The 24471-nt window shown below is 45.0% G+C and overlaps 1 protein-coding gene across 1 annotated transcript in view; it reads left to right on the top strand.

The window, feature by feature from the left end:
• Nucleotides 1-2046: 2046 nt before the first annotated feature.
• CRPPA (CDP-L-ribitol pyrophosphorylase A) overlaps nucleotides 2047-24471 on the top strand; it is a 193063-nt gene continuing 170638 nt past the window's right edge. Inside the window, 2 exon segments of the mRNA XM_040431297.1 lie at nucleotides 2047-2299; nucleotides 7510-7789. Coding sequence (XP_040287231.1) covers nucleotides 2163-2299; nucleotides 7510-7789 — 417 coding nt within the window. The 5' untranslated portion in view covers nucleotides 2047-2162.

Genomic DNA, 24471 nt, shown 5'->3' with positions numbered 1-24471 from the left:
TTTGTTCAGTTTAGATTTAATACAACCGGATCCAACCGAAATGTGTGCATCCAGATGTATTAAATGCCACGGATCAGTTTAATTCCGGTTCTGAGATCCTCTGCCGGATCTCAACACTGGAAAGCCACAACAGGACTTAGTGGGGTGCTGATCGGAGGACAGAGAAAGCTCCCTCTTTCTATCGCCTCAGATTCGATGATCACCTGAGGGGGGTTAGGCTACGACATGTAGTTTTATTCCCGGCAGCCGTGCTGCGGCCAGACCTCTGGCCCGCCCCCATTATACTTAATGTGTCCGGAGCGGACCTCCGGCGGCACGGTGGACTAGCGGCAGCACAGATCCGGCAGGCTGTTACCCCTTGGAACAGCCTGCCGGAGAAGGCTACCGTAAGTGTGAAAGTAGCCTTAGGCTAGGTCTACAGGATGACAATAAGTCGCACGACACATAGGGCACAACTACACTGCAACATGTGTCGCGCAACATTAATGTCACGCAACAATTTTTATAATGCTAGACTATGGTGTCGCACTGCGACTGCGACAGTCACAGAAAAATCCATCTTGAATGGGTTTTTTGCGACTGTCGTGTCGCAGTCACAGCATGTCGCAGTGCGACACCATAGACTACCATTATAAAAATAGTTGCGTGACAAAATGTCACGCGACACATCGTCGTGTAGACCTAGCCTAATACTCTCTCTGATCCCTGCAGCTAGAGCGGGTGTCTGCTGCATAACACAACTTGCGCCGTCACCGCAACGTTCTTTTACGCCATCAATTGCAAACTCGCTACACTCAGTGATGTTATAGTACGCTGCTTGCAGGAAGGGGTTAAAGGTACCGTCAATGGGGGCGTAATTTCTGTTCGAGTTACATACAGATTTCTCATAGATTTTACTGTGGACTTGCATTGCAAAGGGCGAGTTCTGCAGTGGAAATTGGAAGCATCAATTGGCAGGTCACAGATTTAAAACCTGGAAGGAAGGGGGGGGGTTGTCTTTCGATGAAACGTGGGAACAAACCCTTAGGGTAAATGCACACGATTAGGATTTATTAGCGGACAATCCATGCATCCATTGGTGCGGATTTTGCGCATATGGATTTTATTCTCCCCGATTCAAGCGAATGGAGAAAATCTGGTCAGGAAAAATAAAAATAAATTGACACGCTGCAGACTTTAAAATCCTCGCAGAAAAGAATCTGCATCAGAATTTCATATTCTCATAGAATACAATGTACATGACCTACGGCGCCCGCAATCCTGATCGTGTGTGCACTAGGCCTTAGGCACACGACCGTGGTGTGTTTTGCGGTCCGCAAATCGCGGATACGCAAAATACGGACAGCCTTCAATATAAATGCCTATTCTTGTCCGCAAAGCGCGGACAAGAATAGGACGTTATAATTTTTTTAGCGGGGCCGCGGAACGGAGCAACGGATGCGGACATCACACGGAGTGCTGTCCGCATCTTTTGCGGCCCCATTGACGTGAATGGGTCCGCACCCGAGCCGCCAAAACGGCAGCTCGGATGCGGACCCAAAACAACGGCCGCATGCACTCAGCCTTACACGTGGATAGGATTGTAGGTTTTACCCTATGGATTGCAATCTGAGCTGACAATCTGCAGACTTTTGCTGCTACTGTCAATCGCTGCGGATTTTCCATTTGCAAATATGGACAGAAAAATCACAGCGCGTCCGCTAAGCGCGCAGAAGGCCCATGGGGTCCAGGGATGCATGGCGGCTGATATACGCATGATCGTGTCCAACGTACGACTTTATCGCCTGTTACCTATGGGGGGGGTGCACGACATAATATACGTACATGCAACGTCAGGTCTTCAAAATTTTGCCGCTGCAAAATTATCCACCGCCGTAGGGTTTTATTGGGGGAAGAAATTAAAAATCCCTCGACCTACGTAGGCGACTAGTTTGCGCCAAGTTCACATTGCAATTGTGCACCCGCTGACCACTATGGAACCTAATGGGTGATGAAAGGGTTAAAAATGCCCCCCCAGAGCCTCCCCTCACACGGACATAGAACAGCGGCTGCTGCGAGGAAGAGAGGCCCGGGCTCGGCGGTCTCTGCTGCTATTGGCTGGGGGCGGCCCAGCACACGGCCGGGACAGCGCCGGGGAGCAGAGCCGCACAGGCTCGGGAAGGATGGAGGGGGTGCGGCGTGTGGCTGCCGTGCTGCCGGCGGGAGGCAGCGGGGAGCGGCTGGGAGGCTGCATGCCTAAGCAGTACTGCCCGGTGCTGGGGAGACCGCTCATTAGTCGCACCCTGGAGGCCTTGGAGAGGTGAGCACCGCGGGAAGCAGGCAGGAAAACACGCAGGCTTCGGAGGCTCAGCTCAGGGACTAGGCCTCAACTAGTGGAAAACGGAGGGGCGCGCGGCCAGTTAGCGACCAATCAGCAGCTCAGCGCTGAGCTAAGAAAATAGTACCTGAAGTCTGATTGGTTGCAGTAAGCAACGCCTCCTCGACTAGGTTTTAGTACAGGTTGGTTCCTAGCACAACCAATCAAATCACTGCTCTTAAAGTAATAGAATGGAAGCTGAAGTCTGATTGGTTGTTACAGGCAACCTCTTTAGCTTCTGCTAGTGAAGTACGGAGGAGGAGGGGGTTAGTCATACCAACCAATCAGATTCCACCTTGCATTTTTCTGAAAAGGGTTTAAGGAATAAAAGCTGTGATATGATTGGCGGGATAATATCTGTTGACTTTTACCCACAGTAAGCTCTGCAGAAAACCAAATAATACACCAAATGACTGCAGGTAATTGTAGTCCATCTGGTGTGATCTGTAGTTTCCAGGTGAGAGTGTCAATATTACACTTGTGGACACAGAGATGGAGGCCATGGTGGACAGTGCCCCTCTCATAGACAGCGCCTTTAAGAGTGCCCCCTATAGATAGTGCCTGAGCCCCCCTCATAGTCAGTGCCGGTCGGAGTGCTCCCCTCATAGACAGCGCTGGTCAGAGAGTGCCCCCTCATAGTCAGTGCCGGTCGGAGTGCTCCCCTCATAGACAGCGCTGGTCAGAGAGCGCCCCCTCATAGACAGCGCTGGTCAGAGAGCGCCCCCTCATAGACAGCACTGGTCAGAGAGCGCCCCCTCATAGACAGCACTGGTCAGAGAGTGCCCCCTCATAGACACCGCCGGTCAGAGAGTGCCCCCTCATAGACAGCACCGGTCAGAGAGTGCCCCCTCATAGACAGCGCCGGTCAGAGAGTGCCCCCTCATAGACAGCGCCGGTCAGAGAGTGCCCCCTCATAGACAGCGCCGGTCAGAGAGTGCCCCCTCATAGACAGCGCCGGTCAGAGAGTGCCCCCTCATAGACAGCGCCGGTCAGAGAGTGCCCCCTCATAGACAGCGCCGGTCAGAGAGTGCCCCCTCATAGACAGCGCCGGTCAGAGAGTGCCCCCTCATAGACAGCGCTGGTCAGAGAGTGCCCCCTCATAGACAGCGCCGGTCAGAGAGTGCCCCCTCATAGACAGCGCTGGTCAGAGAGTGCCCCCTCATAGACAGCGCTGGTCAGAGAGTGCCCCCTCATAGATAGCGCTGGTCAGAGAGTGCCCCCTCATAGATAGCGCTGGTCAGAGAGTGCCCCCTCATAGACAGCACTGGTCAGAGAGGGCCCCTTCATAGACAGCACTGGTCAGAGAGTGCCCCCCTATAGACAGCACTGGTCAGAGAGTGCCCCCTCATAGACATCACTGGTCAGAGAGGGCCCCTTCATAGACAGCACTGGTCAGAGAGTGCCCCCCTATACACAGCACTGGTCAGAGAGTGCCCCCTCATAGACAGCACTGGTCAGAGAGTGCCCCCTCATAGACAGCACTGGTCAGAGAGTGCCCCCTCATAGACATGCTGCAGTTTTCTCTCCGGCCAAAATTACTGATCAGTTGCCGGAATGCCGGCATTAATTTACATTGAATTGTATTAGTGCCGGATCCGGCTTTCCCGCCTGCACATGCGCAGACCTTAAAAAATGAAAAAAAAAAAATTAATGCTGGATCCGTTTTTCTGGATGACACCGGAGAGACGGATCCGCTGTTTCAATGCATTTGTCAGACGGATCCGCATCTGAATCTGTCTGACAAATGCCATCAGTTTGAGTCCATATTGCTGAATCCGTCAGGCAGTTCCGGCGACGGAACTGCCTGCTGGAATCCTCTGCCGCAAGTGTGAAAGTACCCAATTTTGCGGAACAGGTGCGGACCCATTCATTCTCAATGAGGCCGGAATGTGCTGTCCGCATCCGCATTTGAGGATCTGCACTTCCGTTCCGCAAAAAAATAGAACATGTCCTATTCTTGTCCGCAATTGCGGACAAGAAAAGGCATTTTCTATGAGAGTGCCGGCGATGTGCGGTCCGCAAAATGCGGAACGCACATTGCCGGGGTCCGTGTTTTGCAGATCTGCAATTTGCGGATCCGCAAAACACATACGGACGTGTGAATGGACCCTTATTGATGCCTTTCAGGTAGCATCACTCAGACCACCACATCCAAAACTGCACATGTCAATGAGCCCTCTCTCAAGAGAGTGCAAATCAAAGAGCACCTACCCAAGATCACATCTGCCAAAGAGCATCTCATGCTTTAGACAGCACCTGATTGAGAGCGCCCCCAATAGCTCGTCCATGGCGGAAGGAGCTCCCTTTATAGACTTAGCTTGTGACCACATAGACAGCTCCTGACAGGTTGCATCCCATGAATAGAGCCAGCTAGTGAGTGACTCCCCCATATGTACACCTGCCAGAGGGCACCTCCTATAGACTGCAGTGCCTCCCCTCCCACGGTCAGAGTGGGACCATCTTAGACAAAAGTGCCAGGTGGATATGCTGTGGATTATCTGCGGCAGAATTGCCTCCTAGATCCTGCACAGTCGTAGTCTGGTGAAGCTGGCGTCCCAGCTGGTTCCATAAGTGCTCGATTCGCCATATATCTGGTGACCGGGCGGCCAAGAAGTGCTGTAATCTGGAGGAGACATTCTGGGGAAATCCTTGCTGTCGGTGGGCGAGCAACATTTTTTGAAATGATAGACAATGGTTTTACTCATTTTGGGCTAAAAATATTTTTTTCAATCGGTCTTTATTAAAAATATTGAGCCTTTCTGTCACAAAAGATTAACTGTTTTTCTAGCCGTGTGAATCGTACTTTCACTTTTACTTTGTGCGGTCATCATCTAAAAATCCTTATCTCTAAATTACTAAAAGGTCATAAACACTTAAGCCACATTCTTATCAGTAGGAGGTCAGAGATAAGGAGCCGTCAGCTGAGCTTCCTGACCGAACAGAGTGAAAATTCAGAACCTGCTACTAGAGAATCTCAAGGCTGCAGAGAGACATGGGTTCAACATTTTTACTATAGACCAATTGAAAAAATGTTTTTTAGCTTAAAATAACTACAATGCAGTAATTGATAAAAATTGCCCCAAAAAGGTGTACATACTTTAAAGTGGCCTTTGAAAAAAAATCTAAATCTGTTCCCAAGTTGTAGACGGGCCAATATAAGTAGGCAGGGCAAACAAAATTAGGCGGACCAGCAATACTGTAGTGCAGCACAAAATATCACCGCCCCCTCTGCAGCATTTAACTCTATCACTGTCCTGGGGATGGCAATACAGCTGAATGCAGGAGGGCACGTTCTTCTGCCAGCCAGGTGCTCCTAGAGAGCATCAGATCGCTATGTACCCAACTGGCAGCCGTGAAGAGGGCTTGGGTGGGCCCATCGGGAAATTTCCCTGCCATGACACTGACATAACTGTCTGGGGCGGTATTGTTTTTTTTTTAAATTGTCATCGATACCTTGTGGAAATCTTCTGCAGATAACTGGAGCTGCCGTGTGAATTTTTACATCTACAACATGTCTGTTTCTGCAGAAGGTGAAATCCACGGTAAGTGCACGGTGAGTTGTCAGCACCAAAATTCATCCCATCTGAATGTCACCTAAGGCCCCTTTCACACGGGCAAGTTTTCCGCGCGGGTGCAATGCGTGAGGTGAACGCATTGCACCCGCACTGAATCCGGACCCATTCACTCCAATGGGGCTGTGCAGATGAGCGGTGATTTTCACGCATCACTTGTGCGTTGCGTGAAAATCGCAGCATGTTCTATATTGTGCGTTTTTCACGCACCGCAGGCCCCATAGAAGTGAATGGGTCTGCGCGAAAATCGCATCGCATCTGCAAGCAAGTGCGGATGCGGTGCGATTTTCACGCATGATTGCTAGGTGACGATCGGGATGAAAGCAACCCCGGACCCCATTAAAGTGTATTCATTCTATTATTTTCCCTTATAAAATGGTTATAAGGAAAAATAATAGCATTCTTAATACAGAATGCTTAGTAAAATGTGGATTGAGGGGTTAAAAAATAAAAGAAATTAACTCACCTCCTCCACTTGATCGCGCAGCCGGCATCGTCTTCTTTCAGGACCTGCAAAAGGACCTTTGATGACGTAATCGCGCTCACCGTGGTGACGTCAGCGCAGGTCCTGCTGAATGAACATAGAAGTGAAGAAGTCCGGGTTCGGTTCTGGGTACCACATTCAGTTTTTTCTCACGCGCGTGCAAAACTGAACATCGGAACGCAATCGCAGTCAAAACTGACTGCAATTGCGTGCCTACTCGCTCGGTTTTCCCGCAATGCACACGTGACGAATCCGGTGAAAATCCGGGACTCCCGTGTGAAAAAGGCCTAAGGCTCTTTTCGCGTGGCGGATTTTGACAATGTGATATTCTTGTGGGTTCTGCTGCATTTTTTCGGTTTCAATGCAATGAAGCCACCGCGAACAGACCTCCGCCGCAGCTCCCAATGATGTCCATTCTGGCGTGGTGCCAACAGAGGACATGTCCCTTCTTGGCACGGTCGCAGCTTTAAACCGCCGGCTGCATGGACAGCGGTGTGGTCTCCGATTGAAAACAATGGAGCCAGATTCCACGTGGCCGCCGGTGGAGTTTTGCCACTCCTAGTAGTTGTTGGAAATTTGTGTTATGTGACCTTTTAAATGACTTCTGTGGAGTAAAAAGGAAAAAATTGCATAAAAGTTGCGTCTTGTGACTTTCTTGTGAGTCTGTATAGGCCGTACATGTTTCAGGCTGCGCTGTGCACCTGTAATTAGCGCTATCATATAACAGAGCAGCGTGTGCTGTGCTTTTATAGGCGAGATGCCACGATGTAATGGCTGAACTGCTGCCACCGCACCTGCGCTGTCAAGTGGAGGGATGAAGGAGTCGCCCCGGGCGCTAAACCAGCTGTCTCTCTCCTACCCTCCTACATCGTGTCTCCTCTCAATGGTGTATTTCAGATTGCCTATAGGTCCTGATGTTTGATCAGTGGTCTGCATCTTCCAACTATTGTGACACTACTACTCCCAGCATGCACCGACACCCCAGCCTTTCGTGACACGCTGAGAGTGGTCATTTCCCACATAGATAGAAACCCGGAGGTTGCAGATTCTTATTCTTTTTAAATTTCTGAATATGAAGCATACATTTTATTTTGCAGGGTTGGGTGGATATCGGACGTTGTGGTTGTCGTGGCTGCAGAGAGCGTTGACCTGATGAAGAGTATTACTCACCGTTACAGACACAAGAGCGTGACGCTGGTGGAAGGTGGCGTGACGAGACATCGATCCATCTTCAATGGCCTGAGAGCATTTACAGAAGATCACAGTCTTGGGCCTGTGCTTCAGAAACCGGAGGTGGTGATTATCCACGATGCCGTGAGACCATTTGTGGACGAGGAGACTCTGCTTCAAGTTACAAGTGCCGCCCGACAATACGGTGTAAGTCCTTGGGGAAGGGGAATCATACGCACAATGCTTCCACGAATTGGTCCAGTGGAGCTTCTCTTTTGACCCTTAACAGATGTAGTGCAAAACAAATACAGGCTGCTTGTATTAAACTTCCTGCAGTTTCAAGCTGTATATTACCAAAAACTAATAGTCACATAATCAGATCTGTTCTTAGTGGTTCTGTGGTCCTCCAGGTATTTTTCATGCCACATCCATGATATGCCACAGTCCAAATGTGAAGACACTAGCATCAGCAGCCATGTATCACCTATACCAGTGATGGTGGCGAACCTTTTACAGACCGAGTGCCCAAATAATATATATATATATAGTATATCTTCCATGTACTTTATCATTTAGCTATAATAGCCGCCTACATTCAGTGCGCTGCCTGTGCTGTTCATAGCCCGCCCTGCACTGATGAATGGCAGGAAAAGTCTAAGGCATATTGGTACACCATAGACTTTTTCCATGGTGTGGGTGCCCACAGAGAGGGCTCTGAGTGCACTACTATAATACTGCTCATATGTATAGGGATATAACTACTATAATACTGCTCCTATGTACAAGAATATAACTACTATAATACTGCTCCTATGTACAAGAATATAACTACTATAATACTGCCTCCTGTGTACAAGAATATAACTACTATAATACGGCTCCTATGTACAAGAATATAACTACTATAATACTGCCTCCTATGTACAAGAATATAACTACTATAATACTGCTCCTATGTACAAGAATATAAATACTATAATACTGCCTGCTATGTGCAAGAATATATCTACTATAATACTGCTCCTATGTACAAGAATATAACTACTATAATACTGCCTCCTATATACAAGAATATATCTACTATAATACTGCTCCTATGTACAAGAATATAACTACTATAATACTGCTTCTATGTACAAGAATATAACTACTATAATACTGCTCCTATGTACAAGAATATAACTACTATAATACTGCTTCTATGTACAAGAATATAACTACTATAATACTGCTCCTATGTACAAGAATATAACTACTATAATACTGCTCCTATGTACAAGAATATAACTACTATAATACTGCTCCTATGTACAAGAATATAACTACTATAATACTGCTCCTATGTACAAGAATATAACTACTATAATACTGCCTCCTATGTACAAGAATATAACTACTATAATACTGCTCCTATGTACAAGAATATAACTACTATAATACTGCTCCTATGTACAAGAATATAACTACTATAATACTGCTTCTATGTACAAGAATATATCTAATATAATACTGCTCCTATGTACAAGAATATAACTACTATAATACTGCTTCTATGTACAAGAATATAACTACTATAATACTGCTCCTATGTACAAGAATATAACTACTATAATACTGCTCCTATGTACAAGAATATAACTACTATAATACTGCTCCTATGTACAAGAATATAACTACTATAATACTGCTCCTATGTACAAGAATATAACTACTATAATACTGCCTCCTATGTACAAGAATATAACTATTATAATACTGTTCCTATGTACAGGAATATAACTACTATAATACTGCTCCTATGTGCAAGAATATAACTACTATAATACTGCTCCTATGTGCAAGAATATAACTACTATAATACTGCTCCTATATACAAGAATATAACTACTATAATACTGCCTCCTATGTACAAGAATATAACTACTATAATATTGCCTCCTATGTACAAGAATATAACTACTATAATACTGCTCCTATGTACAAGAATATAATTACTATAATACTGCTCCTATGTACAATAATATAACTACTATAGTACTGCTCCTATGTACAAGAATATAACTACTATAATACTGCTCCTATGTACAAGAATATAACTACTATAATACTGCTCCTATGTACAGGAATATAACTACTATAATACTGCCTCCTATGTACAAGAATATAACTACTATAATACTGCTCCTATATACAAGAATATAACTACTATAATACTGCTCCTATATACAAGAATATAACTACTATAATACTGCCTCCTATGTACAAGAATATATCTACTATAATACTGCTCCTATGTACAAGAATATAACTACTATAATACTGCTCCTATGTACAAGAATATAACTACTATAATACTGCCTCCTATGTACAAGAATATAACTACTATAATACTGCTCCTATGTACAAGAATATAACTACTATAATACTGCTCCTATGTACAATAATATAACTACTATAATACTGCCTCCTATATACAAGAATATAACTACTATAATACTGCTCCTATATACAAGAATATAACTACTATAATACTGCCTCCTATGTACAAGAATATATCTACTATAATACTGCTCCTATGTACAAGAATATAACTACTATAATACTGCTCCTATGTACAAGAATATAACTACTATAATACTGCCTCCTATGTACAAGAATATAACTACTATAATACTGCTCCTATGTACAAGAATATAACTACTATAATACTGCTCCCATGTACAAGAATATAACTACTATAATACTGCCTCCTATGTACAAGAATATAACTATTATAATACTGCTCCTATGTACAAGAATATAACTATTATAATACTGCTCCTATGTACAAGAATATAACTACTATAATACTGCTCCTATGTACAATAATATAACTACTATAATACTGCTCCCATGTACAAGAATATAACTACTATAATACTGCCTCCTATGTACAAGAATATAACTATTATAATACTGCTCCTATGTACAAGAATATAACTACTATAATACTGCTCCTATGTACAAGAATATAACTGCTATAATACTGCTCCTATGTACAAGAATATAACTACTATAATACTGCTCCTATGTACAAGAATATAACTACTATAATACTGCTCCTATGTACAATAATATAACTACTATAATACTGCTCCTATGTACAAGAATATAACTACTATAATACTGCTCCTATGTACAAGACTATAACTACTATAATACTACCTCCTATGTACAAGAATATAACTACTATAATACTGCTCCTATGTACAAGAATATAACTACTATAATACTGCTCCTATGTACAAGAATATAACTACTATAATACTGCTCCTATGTACAAGAATATAACTACTATAATACTGCTCCTATGTACAAGAATATAACTACTATAATACTGCCTCCTATGTACAAGAATATAACTACTATAATACTGCTTCTATGTACAAGAATATAACTACTATAATACTGCCTCCTATGTACAAGAATATAACCACTATAATACTGCTCCTATATACAAGAATATAACTACTATAATACTGCCTCCTATGTACAAGAATATAACCACTATAATACTGCTCCTATGTACAGGAATATAACTACTATAATACTGCTCCTATGTAGAAGAATATAACTACTGTAATACTGCTCCTATGTAGAAGAATATAACTACTATAATACTGCTCCTATGTACAAGAATATAACTACTATAACACTGCTCCTATGTACAAGAATATAACTACTGTAATACTGCCTCCTATGTAGAAGAATATACTATAATACAGCCTTGTTTTTGCAGAGTTCTAGTAGTACAGCACCCTGTGTGTCGGTGTAGTTTCTCCAGCAGGGAAGGTGTTAATCCTCTGTGGTACATACAATCTTTTACCTTTGTTCACATGGCACAGCGCATTGTTTGGGAATTGCAGGGATTTGAAGGGCATTGCTGGTGCTGTGGGCAGTCATTGTACTTTATCAGTCAGCTGTGGCTTCCACTTTCTACTGCAGACATAACCACAGGAGAGCTTGTTGTGATTCCTGCCCGGGTCGTACAATGGTGTTCAGACGCCTTTCAGCAGCGCCTATTTGCTCGGAGGAATGCGGGTTTGCTCTGGTGTCATTGCGGCCCGGCTTGTATTATTTCCTCTTCCAATTAGCCTTTTATAAATTGTGTCCTGTCTGTCTGCCCGTAGACCGCACCTTTGAAAACAAAGTCTAGGAGGTGACAACTTTCCGGGATGTTACATTTTTTTCACTTGTGGTTGGCCTGTGTTACATAATCCCTATGTGCACGGCTGGCTTTACTTGGGATGTACCTCTGTTACCTGCACAAATTCTCTTCTGATTACAATTCCTTTAATCCGCCATCTATGGGACCCATTAGGTGCCAGATTATTAAATAGATTAATAACTTCTGCTGGGTGCTTTTGTGCTGAGCTCTCCTTGAAGACCGGGACAGAGTTGTATTCAGCCCCATATATTTTCCATGACATCGTACACCAATATCCCGGCTGCGGAGAACTAAGGAAAACGGCGCAGCATTGAAAAGGACTTTAAATACTGGATGTTGGCCGGACAAAAAACATTGGGAAACATTTAATGATTGTTATTCCTTTATTAAAGAATAAGACATATTTTATGTGTCATTCGTGGGTTGTCAGCCATCTTGATTCCTTTTCCCGTCAGATATGGTTTTCCTAATAAATCCTACATTTCCCATCATGCCTGGCTTTGCAGAGACATAACTATACACTGCCTGTACTATCTGTGTGTACTGACTCTCCAGAGTAGTTCTATAACATGCAGCTTCACACTGGTCTCCCTGCCTCCTGCATGTAAGAACTAACAGGGGAGAGAAGACAGGACAGAAAGGGCAGACAGGCATAGGTCACATAGGATAAGGGTCCATTCACACGTCCTTAGAATGGGTCTGGATCCGTTCCGCAACGTTGCAGAACGAATCCGGACCCATTCATTCTCTATGGGGCCGGAAGAGATGCGGACAGCACACAGTGTGCTGTTCACATCCGCATTTCCGGAGCGCGGGGCAGAGTCTCACCACGCTGCACTGTGTAAGGGCAGCCAAGACACAGAATTACTGTCCCCTCACACTGCATGTAAGGGTCCATTCACACGTCCGTAGAGTATTGTGGATCCTCAATACACCCGGCCGGAACCCCCATAGAACTGCCTATTCTTGTCCGCAATTCTTTGGGGAGCCGCAAACCGGAAGATCGGGGCTGTGCTCTGGAAATGCAGATGCCGACAGCACACTGTGTGCTGTCCGCATCTCTTCCGGCCCCATAGAGAATGAATGGGTCCGGATTCGTTCCACAACGTTGCGGAACGGAGATGGGCCCATTCTACGGACGTGTGATTGGACCCTTATCCTATGTGACCTATGCCTGTTTGCCCGCTCTGTCCTGTCTTATCTCCCCTGTCAGTTCTTACATGCAGGAGGCAGGGAGACCAGTGTGAAACTGCATGTTATAGTACTACTCTGGAGAGTCAGTACACACAGATAGTACAGGCAGTTTATATAACTGCAGCTAATCCCTGTATACACTCCTGGTCCTTTAGATAGGGGCGACATTATATTATCAACTATATACAGGGTTATAAAGAGGGAGGTGAGGGGCCCGAGAGCTGCCAGCAAGGGTTTGATTTGTTACGATGTCATCTTGTAATTCACAATCAGTCAGCTAGAGGGAGAGGCAGAGTTCCTATTAACACATTAGAGCAAGGAGTCAGACTTAAGATCAGTTAGTAATATATGTAAAATAAAAAAAATATGATTTCAGACCCTTCTATTAATATAAAGACCCCAGACCAGACCCTCAACTTAATTCAATCTTCAGAACAAGCAAGAAAAACAAATTCAGACCCCAGAGCATATACAGTATGTACCCACCTAGCGCCCGGCTCTCTTTAAAAGTCTCCTTAGACCCACCCGTTCTCCCCACAGAGCCCTTAGAACCCCCCTTCCCCTATTCTAGACTCGGTCATGCCAGTATACGTTGGTATACATTTTTTTTTAATCGTATCGAGTAGCTATTCCATACAGAGGCGTCCTGCGGAAAATGCGCGGTATACATTGTTTAAACATGGGAGCCTGTGTGCGACTGTTGGGAGTCATCCATCAGACAACAGAGGAAAGTAAGTAACATGACTGCAGGATCAGACTACACAAGGTTTGTTTGTAGTCTGTAACCATGGAGACCCCAGGAGCAGTAGGAGATTTTTTTTTAATCAAGGTTTGTTGCATTGTTGCTTTATTTTTATTTTTTTATACACTGGATCGATTGAAAAATGTTGGCAAAAGTATTCATACCCGTTATTTGCGTAAAACTTGGCACCTCTACTTTTATATTGACGTACTAGTGTACGTGCAGGAGACCGTGGCAGTGGATGAGCCTGTTTCCCGCGCCGCAGCGAGCGCGCTGATGACATATAATATTACCTGGGAGGTTATTGCTGTTTTCCTGTCAGTAGACATACCTTCCTTTTATCTTGGCCTCAGCCGGCACCAGTCGTGAAAAGCGCAGCAAAATCTGCCGCTCCTTTAATGTCAGACTACAAAAAGTAATTATTTCCTGCCCCAGTCTCCGTGTGAGCGATTTTCTGATATTAAGTCTGGCAGAGCCATCACATGAAGTCACTTTCAGACGTCCGCGCTATTCATGTCCCGGATAGACGGAGTCATTGTACCTGGGCTTAATGAATACTTTGTGAACGTCGGCCATCCAGCCCCAGAATAACATGCGTCACACACATGGAAGCTCTTTATTACATTCCTAATTACTAGATGCACTTACAAGATGGCCAGGTATTGGTTACCTGACTGTCAGGAGTTAAAGGGCCAGTGCACCTGAAGGAAGTCTCTGGAGCTTGGCCTGTAATGTCTGCTGACAGAGAACACTACATGTGTAGCACAGGGAGAGAAGTGCAAGTCTAATATCCATTTTACATTTGGAGAGCTTGAAACGCGTCAGGATATCCACTACTCTACAGTGTTTTTCAATGTAACCATAAAGGACTCTGTTTTAGTGGCTTTGGAGCACTTGCCTTTTAAGAATAGAGAGCTGAGATTTTGGGATCCTTGCACCTTTTTTTATTAGGAATTTTACCAGAAAAGCGTTGTCTCCAGTACATTTCACTTGGGTGGGGTGTCCGACAATTGGGAACCCCCCAAGATCTCACAAATGGACATTCCCCAGCTCCCCTCTCTGAATAGAGCGGTAGTATATGTCGGTGTCTGCCACTCCATGCATTTCTGTGGGACTGATGTACACAGTGCTGTGTGTTTTGTTACTCTGGGATATATGCTATTGGGTAAGAGATTTTTGTGACACATAGTCCCTTACATTTTTATATGGTGTGACTAAGAGGGGAATGGTGGATCCTACCAGCAAGGAAGTTGGTGGTCTGAATTGGTTTTGGACCATGGCGTTTTAATTGTATTTTGGTACACGCTGCTTCTGCAGTTGACGTCTGTAAACAGAGGGGTATGATCTGCGGTCTGTAAATAGGGGATATGGTTAGCAATTCTGTAAACATGGGGGTGTGGTCAGTGGTTTGTAAAGAGTGGGTGTGGTCAGTGGTCTGTAAACAGGGGGCTGTGATCTGTAAACAGAGGGGTATGATCTGTAAATAGAGGGGTATCATCTGTGGTCTGTAAACAGGGAGGTATGGTCTGTGGTCTGTAAACAGAGGGGTATGATCTGCAGTCTGTAAACAGGGGATATGGTTAGCAATTCTGTAAACATGGGGGTGTGGTCAGTGGTTTGTAAAGAGTGGGTGTGGTCAGTGGTCTGTAAACAGAGGGGTATGATCTGTAAATAGAGGGGTATCATCTGTGGTCTGTAAACAGGGAGGTATGGTCTGTGGTCTGTAAACAGAGGGGTATGATCTGCAGTCTGTAAACAGGGGATATGGTTAGCAATTCTGTAAACATGGGGGTGTGGTCAGTGGTTTGTAAACAGGGAGGTATGGTCTGTGGTCTGTAAACGGGTATGATCTGTAAATAGAGGGGTATCATCTGTGGTCTGTAAACGGGGCTATGGTCTGTGGTCTGTAAACGGGGAAGTATGGTATGTAAACAGAAGGGTATGGTCTGTAGAGAAGGAAGTATGGTCTTTAAACAAAGGGGTAAGATCTCCAGTCTGTAAACAGGTCCGTGGTTTGTAAACAGAGGGCTATGATCAGCGGTTTGTAAACAGGGGGTATGGTCTTCAGTCTATAAATGGGGGGTATGGTCAGCAGTCTTTAAACAGGGGGTATGATCTGTAGTCTGTAAACAAGGGGCTATGGTCTTTGGTCTGTAAACAAGGGGCTATGGTCTTTGGTCTGTAAACAAGGGGCTATGGTCTTTGGTCTGTAAACAGGGGGGTATGATCTGTGGTCTGTAAACAAGGGGCTATGGTCTTCGGACTGTAAATAGGGAAGTATGGTCTGTAAACAGAGGGGTATGAATATGCGGTCTGTAAACAGAGGGCTGTGGTCTGTAAACAGGGGGTATGGTCTTCGGACTGTAAATGGGGTTATGGTCAGCAGTCTTTTAACAGGGGGTATAGTCTGTGGTCTGTAAAAAGGGGGGGTATGGTCAGTGCTCTGTAAATAACGGTGTATAGTCAGTGCTCTGTCAATAAGGGGGTATTGTCAGCGGTCTGTAACCCTTGGGTCATTATTATGGTCTGGTGTCTGTATAATGGACTGATCTTGAGTCTACATCTGTAATAAGCAGCTCTTCATGTAAAGGGTCAGATATGCTGTCTGTTCATTTTGAATCATCATCACTAGTATTTGAGATTCAGATGCGGTAGGTTGGGGGGGGGGGCGTGTTCTATATAAGTGGGCGGAGCATAATTAAAAGGTAGCCGTATATGCTGATTTTTGTTCCCATTATTGGGATATCCCTACTCAAACCTTGTCACATATGCTTCTAGGGCTGTGATGGCTAACCTGCGTCACTTCAGCTGTGGTAAAACTACGACTCCCAAGATGTACACTTGCTTGGCTGTTCTAAGGGTACTTTCACATTAGCGTTTTTCTTTTCCGGCGCTGAGTTCCGTCCTAGGGGCTCAAATCCAGAAAAGAACTGATCAGTTTTATCCCCATGCATTCTGAATGGAGAGTCAGTCCTTCAGGATGCATCAGGATGTCTTCAGTTCAGTCTTTTTGACTGATCAGGCTTTTCAGAAAAACGTAGCATGCAGTATTTTTACCTCCGGCCAAAAAGCCTGAACACTGACTGAACGCCGGATCCGGTCTTTTTCCCATTGACTTGCATTAACGCCGGATCTGGCGCTGTGTGTTCAGTCAAAACTGATCCGGCTTTTGCATGTTAAACCCGAAAAATGTGAAAAAAAAGTTAAAGTCCATAAATGGCGGATCCGTTTTTTCCAATGCATTTTTTCATTGTGATCAAAATCCTGATCAGGATTCAAATGTAATCCGTTTTCACACGTTTTTCCGGATCCGGCGGGCGGTTCCGGTGTCGGAATTGAACGCCGGATTAAAACAACGCTAGTGTGAAAGTAGCCTAAGAACTCCATAGAAATGTATGCAGAATGCTGGGAGTAGTAGTTTCGTCACAGCTGGAGTGCCGGAGGTTAGCCATCACTATTCTAGGGTGTATAGAAAGAGGCCCTCATAATGTAGACTTCCCCTTTAAATGCTCCCTGTGACACCACGTGCACCATCTGCATGTTATGGAATGCTGGTGAACAATGCGGAGAGATCCCGGCCTGTTCTGGCCATGCTCCGGTGCAGATAAACAGGATGGATTTTCCGCTGAAGTACGATCATTTGTTTAGCATTTTCTCTTTTTATTGAGAAATGTAATTGAGCGGCCGCCGCTGCTATTATGAGGACGGTCACCCGGCGTTCAGTGTCAGTGGAGCACAATCCCCCACCAGCCGCACCACGCAGGGAGCAAGCAAGCATAGAGCTACAGTTCTGCAAGGCAAACAAAACATAATTGCCTACAAACTTCCTGCCTCGGTAATTGACAAAGTGGAATTCCAAGAAGGCAGAATGGAAAATGTAAGATTTCCAGCCCAGTGACGGACGGCTGCAATGGACAGCATGGGGAGTCCGGCCGCCAGGACCCAACCGAGAGCGGTAGTCACTGGAGAAGGGAAATATCGGGATGTTCCCAAGTCCTCAGATGTGTTCGATTGCAGGAAGCTAGTTTTTGATCATTGCTAATTATTCACTTCCAGGATGTCTCCTTTTCAGACTTTTTGTGGCCTGACAGCTGCAGACCATACCACTACATGGAGACGGATGCAGACAAGATTTCAACATAGCCATTGGGCAAGGAAAGATGAGAAACCTGGGGAAAAAACCCGAACTTGATTTCCTCTATGAAAATCCCCCAAAAATATAATAATAATAAATAATAATTTGAAATTCTGCTGCGGATTTGCAATGGATTTCACTCTACAATTTGCAAAGGGTGACAGATCCGCTGTCCGTCATGCTGCAGATTGTTTTGCAGCGTGTGGATGAGATTTCTTGAACTTTTACCGACTTTTCCCTTCGACCTCCCCGTACACGTGCACACTCTACTTGGCCAAGCATGCATGTGTTCTCAGCAAGGGGAATAAGTCGCTGCTAGACTCCTCTGGTGGCATATTAAAAATCCAACTGCCCCATTACATCTGCCCTCAGGGGAGGGTCGTGAGGCTCCTATACCCATTCGATGGTTGGCGAGCTTAGCCGAGAATCTCGTCCATATGTCTGGCATTGAAAATTGATCCACGCTTATTCTTTTGGATGAACTTTTTTCATGCTCGGAGTACTAAGGACCTATACTCAGGATAGGTCATCAATATCAGATCAAAAAGCGTAAATCTACTCCAAAATGATACCAATAAAAAATACAAGTCGCCCCACAAAAATCAAGCCCTCGCACAACTCCATATAAAAAAAAAAAAAAAAAAGTTATGGGTCTTGGGAAGCGGCAATGCAAAAACATTTTTTTTTTCCTTTTAAAAAAAGGGGTTTTATTGCAAAAAAAAGTAGTCAAACGTAAAAAAAACAAAAAAAAACAATATGTATTTGGTGTCACTGTAATCGTACTGACCCACAGAATAAACATATTGTGTTATTTATACCAAAAAATAAACCCTGTAAAATTTATAACGTAAAAACGCAGTCGCAGTATTGCTGTTTCTCTCATCTCCCTTTCAGAAAGAATTAATACAATTTTTAATCAGGAAGTTGTGTGTACCCTAAAATGGCGCCATTAAAAACTGCAACTTTTCCCGCAAAAAAAAACAAGCCCCCATACAGCTATATAGACGGAAAAATAAAAAAGTTATAGCTCTTGGAAGGCAAAGATAAAAAAAGGAAAGAAAAACGCTTGGTCGGTAAGGTCCAAAAACAGGCTGGTCACTAAAGGGTTAAAGGGGTTTTCCTTTGGATAGGTCATCAGTATCTGACTGGTGGGCGTCCGACACCGGTCAGCTGTTTGAGAAGGCACCGGTGCTCGCAGTAGCGCCGCGGCCTTCTTGCAGCTTTCCCTAGGCCATGTGACATCACTTCCATTGGTCACATGACCTAGGTGCAGCTCGGCTCCATTGAAGTGAGTTAGGCTGAGCTGCGATGCCAAGCTCAGTTTAACTATGGGCAAAGCTTCTTAAGGTTGGTATTGAGAAACCCTGTCGGGACGGTGTGCTAACCCGCTGATCTTGGTGCTCGCTACATCTGTAGGCGGACCCACCTGAACAACCAAGAGTCCGCAGCTCTGGCACGAGCACCACGGCCCGGTGGGTGCTGAGAGTCTGACCTCCACTGATCAGATCTTCTGGCCTGAAGATAAATCATCAGCAATATCCTGAACCTGGAAAATCCCCAAAAATATAATAAAATACATAGGGGCACACCTAATAAAGCCCTAAACTGGCGCTGGCCTCTCCATAACTTCGGGCGCATCCAGCGCCAGTTCTAAATTTAAGAGCTTCCTTGCTGTGTTACATTTAGACCTTTTTTTACGCCTACGGGGTCCATTCACACATCCGCAAAATGGGTCCGCATCCGTTCCGCAAGTTTGCAGAACAGGTGCGGACCCATTCATTTTCAATGGGGCCGGAATGTGCTGTCCGCATTTAAGGATCCGCACTTCCATTCCGCAAAAAAATAGAACATGTCCTATTCTTGTCTGCGGACAAGAAAAGGCATTTTCTATGAGAGTGCCGGCGATGTGCGGTCCGCAAAATATAGAACGCACATTGCCGGTGTCCGTGTTTTGCGGATCCGCAAAACACATACAGACGTGTGAATGGACCCTAAAAGAGGCGTAGAAAATGGGGAATAAGACGGGCCTGCCGGCCCTTACCGTGTCAACGCCCACAATTTTAGACCTGGCGTGAGCGGGCAAAGTCGCAGATAGCGGCGCAACTAACCATTGCGCCACTATCTGCACCCAAAATGCGCCTAATATAGGCGTATTTCAGCATAGTAAACTACCCCCTTATTTTTTTATATTTCACCTAAAAAGCCTTAGGCCTCTTTTACACGAGAGTGTCCGGATAAGGTCCGGATGCGTTGCGGCAAACCCGCCCGAGTAGGTACGCAATTGCAGTCAGTTTTGACTGCGATTGCGTTCCGTTGTTCAGTTTTTACTGCGCGGTTGCAATGTGTTTTGCACGCGCGTGATAAAAAACTGAATGTGGTACCCAGACCCGAACTTCTTCACAGAAGTTCAGGTTTGGGATCGGGGTTGTGTAGATTGTATTATTTCCCCTTATAACATGGTTATAAGGCAAAATAATAGCATTCTGAATACAGAATGCATAGTACAATAGCGCTGAAGGGGTTAAAAAAAAATATAAAAAATAATTTAACTCACCTTAATCCACTTGTTCGCGCAGCCGGCATCTCTTCTGTCTTCATCTGTGAGGAATAGGACCTTTGATGACGTCACTACGCTCATCACATGGTCCGTCACATGATCCATCACCATGGTAAAAGATCATGTGACGGACCATGTGATGAGCGTAGTGACGTCATCAAAGGTCCTATTCCTCAAAGAAGAAGACAGAAGAGATGCCGGCTGCGCGAACAAGTGGATTAAGGTGAGTTAAATTATTATTTTATTTTAACCCCTCCAGCGCTATTGTACTATGCATTCTGTATTCTGAATGCTATTATTTTCCCTTATAACCATGTTATAAGGGGAAATAATAAAGATCGGGTCCCCATCCCGATCGTCTCCTAGCAACCGAGCGTGAAAATCGCACCGCATCCGCACTTGCTTGCGATTTTCACTCAGCCCCATTCACTTCTATGGGGCCCGCGTTGCGTGAAAAACGCACAATATGGAACATGCTGCGATTTTCACGTAACGCAAAAGTGATGCGTGAAAATCACCGCTCCTGTGCACAGCCCCATAGAAATGAATGGGTCCGGATTCAGTGCGGGTGCAATGCGTTCACCTCACGCATCGCACCCGCGCGGAAATCTCGCCTTAATCTTTAAAACCTCTGATCCCAGAACCCTATGAGGTAAGAGGCAGAGGCCATGACCCCTCTTAGATCTGCAGCCTTAAATGATAATTTTATGGCAAATTACCTGCAATTTTGGCGTGAATCACCCCCCCCCCAAAAAAATAAATAAATAAATAAATAAAAACATTGTAATAAAAGTTCTAAATTTGACTCGAGCAAACTGTGAACTTTTGGTCAGCGAAGAGAAGCGAGGTCTTAATTACAGCGCACTGGAGAAAAGGTGGCATCCAGGTAGTGTAATTAGAGGGGGCGCGGGGCGAACGTGTCGGCTCTTGCAGGAGGACTCGGGCCGGCACAACAGCTTCTAATAACAGAGCAGAGGCCGGTAATCACCTCCTAAAACCATCGCTAATGATGCGGTGCCTGGAGAAAGGCTCCGCTGGTTGTGTCAATATCCACCAGTATACACAGCCATCCCCAGTGCGACAATGGAGACAATGCCTCCGTCATTAGCGCTGCACAGGTCACAGGAAGCAACGCGGACCATCCCAAGACTTTTCCCAGCAATCCCACTAACAGCCCACTGGGCCAATACATGACGTTAATCTCGTCTGCCCGGGCGCACTCACAACAGTTTACTTAGCTGCGGGTTGACGGGAGGATAGCGCCGCCCCGTATCATTCAATGGCGGGTCAATTAGTGTTGATACAAGTGCAATAAAGCGGCGCTTCTCAATGAGTCCCATTGTCTAGACTGAACAGCGGTGGACTGGGCGGGTGACTACTGCAGATGTTCCATCCTCACACACCTGGTGGAAGAAATGGGGGATGGGGACTACAAACCTCTACATTGCACAGGAGGAAAGTCCGGGGCGTGGATCGTGTCAGCTGAAGGGGCCGAGATGCATTTTGAGATGATTCGCCTGATTAAAGGGAACGTCCAGATTCTGGGTGACTAGAGTAGGCTCCTCTGCTCAGGATCCTGAGTGCAGAGTGGAAAGAGCGTCTCTCGCTCTGGAGGACCCGCCCTGTCCTGTACTACACAGACTTCACATTGGTTTCAACAGACACTGTGTAATTCCTCATTTGACCTGTGGTGGTGCTGCAGGAATATTATTTACAGACAATAACTGATCGATGGAAGTCTTGGGGATACTTTGTAATCAGCTTATTGTCAAAGGACCTTCCTAACAAGTTCTCTAAAGTGGAGGGCCCCTTTAAAGACCACCTCTCCCCTCTCCTGACATGTCTGTTTTGGTGACTACTTGCATTTTCCATTTAATAACAATTCTGCAGCATCTGTTCTTATAACTTCTATTATTCCTGCTAGAAGTTATGAATGAATTGCCAGGAGGTCCGCCTGGGTGTTACCAGTTGGGGATGTGTCCCTGCACAGTCTGACACAGTCTGAGCACTGATTGAATGGTGTTAGACTGTGAAGGGATGCATCCCCAACTGGTAACACCCAGCTGGATCTTTATTACAGACTGCTGGTAATTCCTTCATAAACCTCTTAAGGGGAATAACAGAGGAACTGTGCAACTTGTAGTCGTAAAGAATAAATGCTCCAGAATTGTTATCTTATAGGGAATGCAAGTACCGTAGTTAGTAGACATGTCAGGAGAGGGGACGGAGCCTCTTTAAGTGACAAATCAGAATTGGAATAAAGGTGAACATTCACTTTAAATAGGTTTTGACATATAAAAAAATTGTAATATAAACCAATTTTTTTTTTTGTAGTGTGCATTGTTATCTGCAGCCAATCTGAACAAAGGGAGCTGCAGTGTAAAGCATGGAAGAGGGACAGTGCCTCAGTCTGAGCCTTTGGTGGAGGTGGATTTTAGACCGCCTCCAACAATGTAGCCCTATTGGAGCAGATCAACCAAACCAACCAGAAAAGTCAAAAGAGTTTTCTGGGAGTACAATATTGATGACCTTTCTTCAAGATAGGTCATTAATGTCGGATCGGTAGGAGGCTGACACCCGGCACCCCCATCGATCAGTTGGTCAGCACTGTGGCCTCCTTACAGCTCCACATGTTGTATAGTGGCTATGCTTGGTATTGCAGCTCTGGCTCATTCACTTTTGGGCAGGGGGTGCCTAAGCCCTGCCCCTTTTATGGCTCGGTTTGCAGCATTGTTCCGGAAAACTAGGGACTGTTGACAAGTATGTGCAAGGATTTATTTACTGGAGATTTTAGGGGGTCTGGTTCCTTTTAAATATCAGCATCTTTATGACCCCCTATAGGAAGTAGTCTGAGGGCCTATATAGTGTTGGCCATAGTGGAAGGCTTGCAGAAAATAGTCCTTCTAGATGCAACCCCAGCTAAAGAAGAGGCCCTGCGGGTGATGCCTACCTGCTCTTCATTTGTCCTTTTCATTTAAAGGGGTTCTCCCATAATTAATATAAAAAATGGAAATCAGACATCATATAGTACACGACAATCTCTTTTAAAAAAAGCTAGAACCAGCCCTGGACCTCACATGGATCCAGAGATCTCCACATTCATTGCTCTGCTAGATTTATATCAAGCTAGCTGCTCAGGGGCGTGTCTTTTCTGCTGCAGCTCGGGGGCGTGTTCATGCTCTGCCTATCACAACTCGGGAAGCAGTTGAAGGATGAATAAAGAAATGAGGAAAACAAACAAACAGGGATTGCATTTTATTGAATAACTCGCTGGCTATGCAAAATGTTTAATTACATGTAATTACAAAAGTATACAGATCCGGGGGGCTGGTTTAAAAACTATAGACTATTTTTTGTGGGACAAGCCCTTTAAGGCACAGCTATGATGAATAACTCCATCTTTATAAGGCTTCATGTATTTTTTATTAATTTCAATGAGGCCTCAAAGACTACGGACAGCACACCTTGTGATGTCCGCGTCCGTATATGTCCGTTCTGTTCGCCTGGAAAAAAAATAAAAATAAAGCTTGTCCTATACTTGTCCGTAAATGGACACTTGTAGATACTTGTAGTGACTGTATAACTAAAATCCTGAGAATTTCCAATCCGCCCGTATTTATTAGCCAATAGAAAATATCAATGGCGTCATCGGCTCCATGAATTCCAGGTCCCCTTCCAACAAAAAGAGTATGGAATCGCTTGGACCAGAGTTAATCAGAATAATTGCGCTGCACGCTCCATTAATGCGCCGCTAAATGGAATTTCTGTGTAAACGCCCTTTTATCCGGCTATTTATCGAGAGACTGCGTGTTTCTGTGGCAGTGGCCCCCGCCGCGGAGCTCACTCGTCAGTCACGTCATCCGTGTTTGTTTTCTTATGTATAATTAACAGCTACTAATACGAGCGAACCCTGCGCTGGACGCTCGCCGCATTCCTTAAACACTGGATCGCTCCGGCAGGACCCGCTGATTGCTCTAATCGCCTCTCGTTTGCCTTTCACTTGTTGGATACAGGATTCCGCATGATTTTTCATGAGGTAATTACTGTAGCATTA

Source organism: Bufo bufo, chromosome 5, assembly GCF_905171765.1.
Source record: "Bufo bufo chromosome 5, aBufBuf1.1, whole genome shotgun sequence".
Lineage (NCBI taxonomy): Eukaryota > Metazoa > Chordata > Amphibia > Anura > Bufonidae > Bufo > Bufo bufo.
This window is presented reverse-complemented; position numbering and strand designations above follow the sequence as displayed.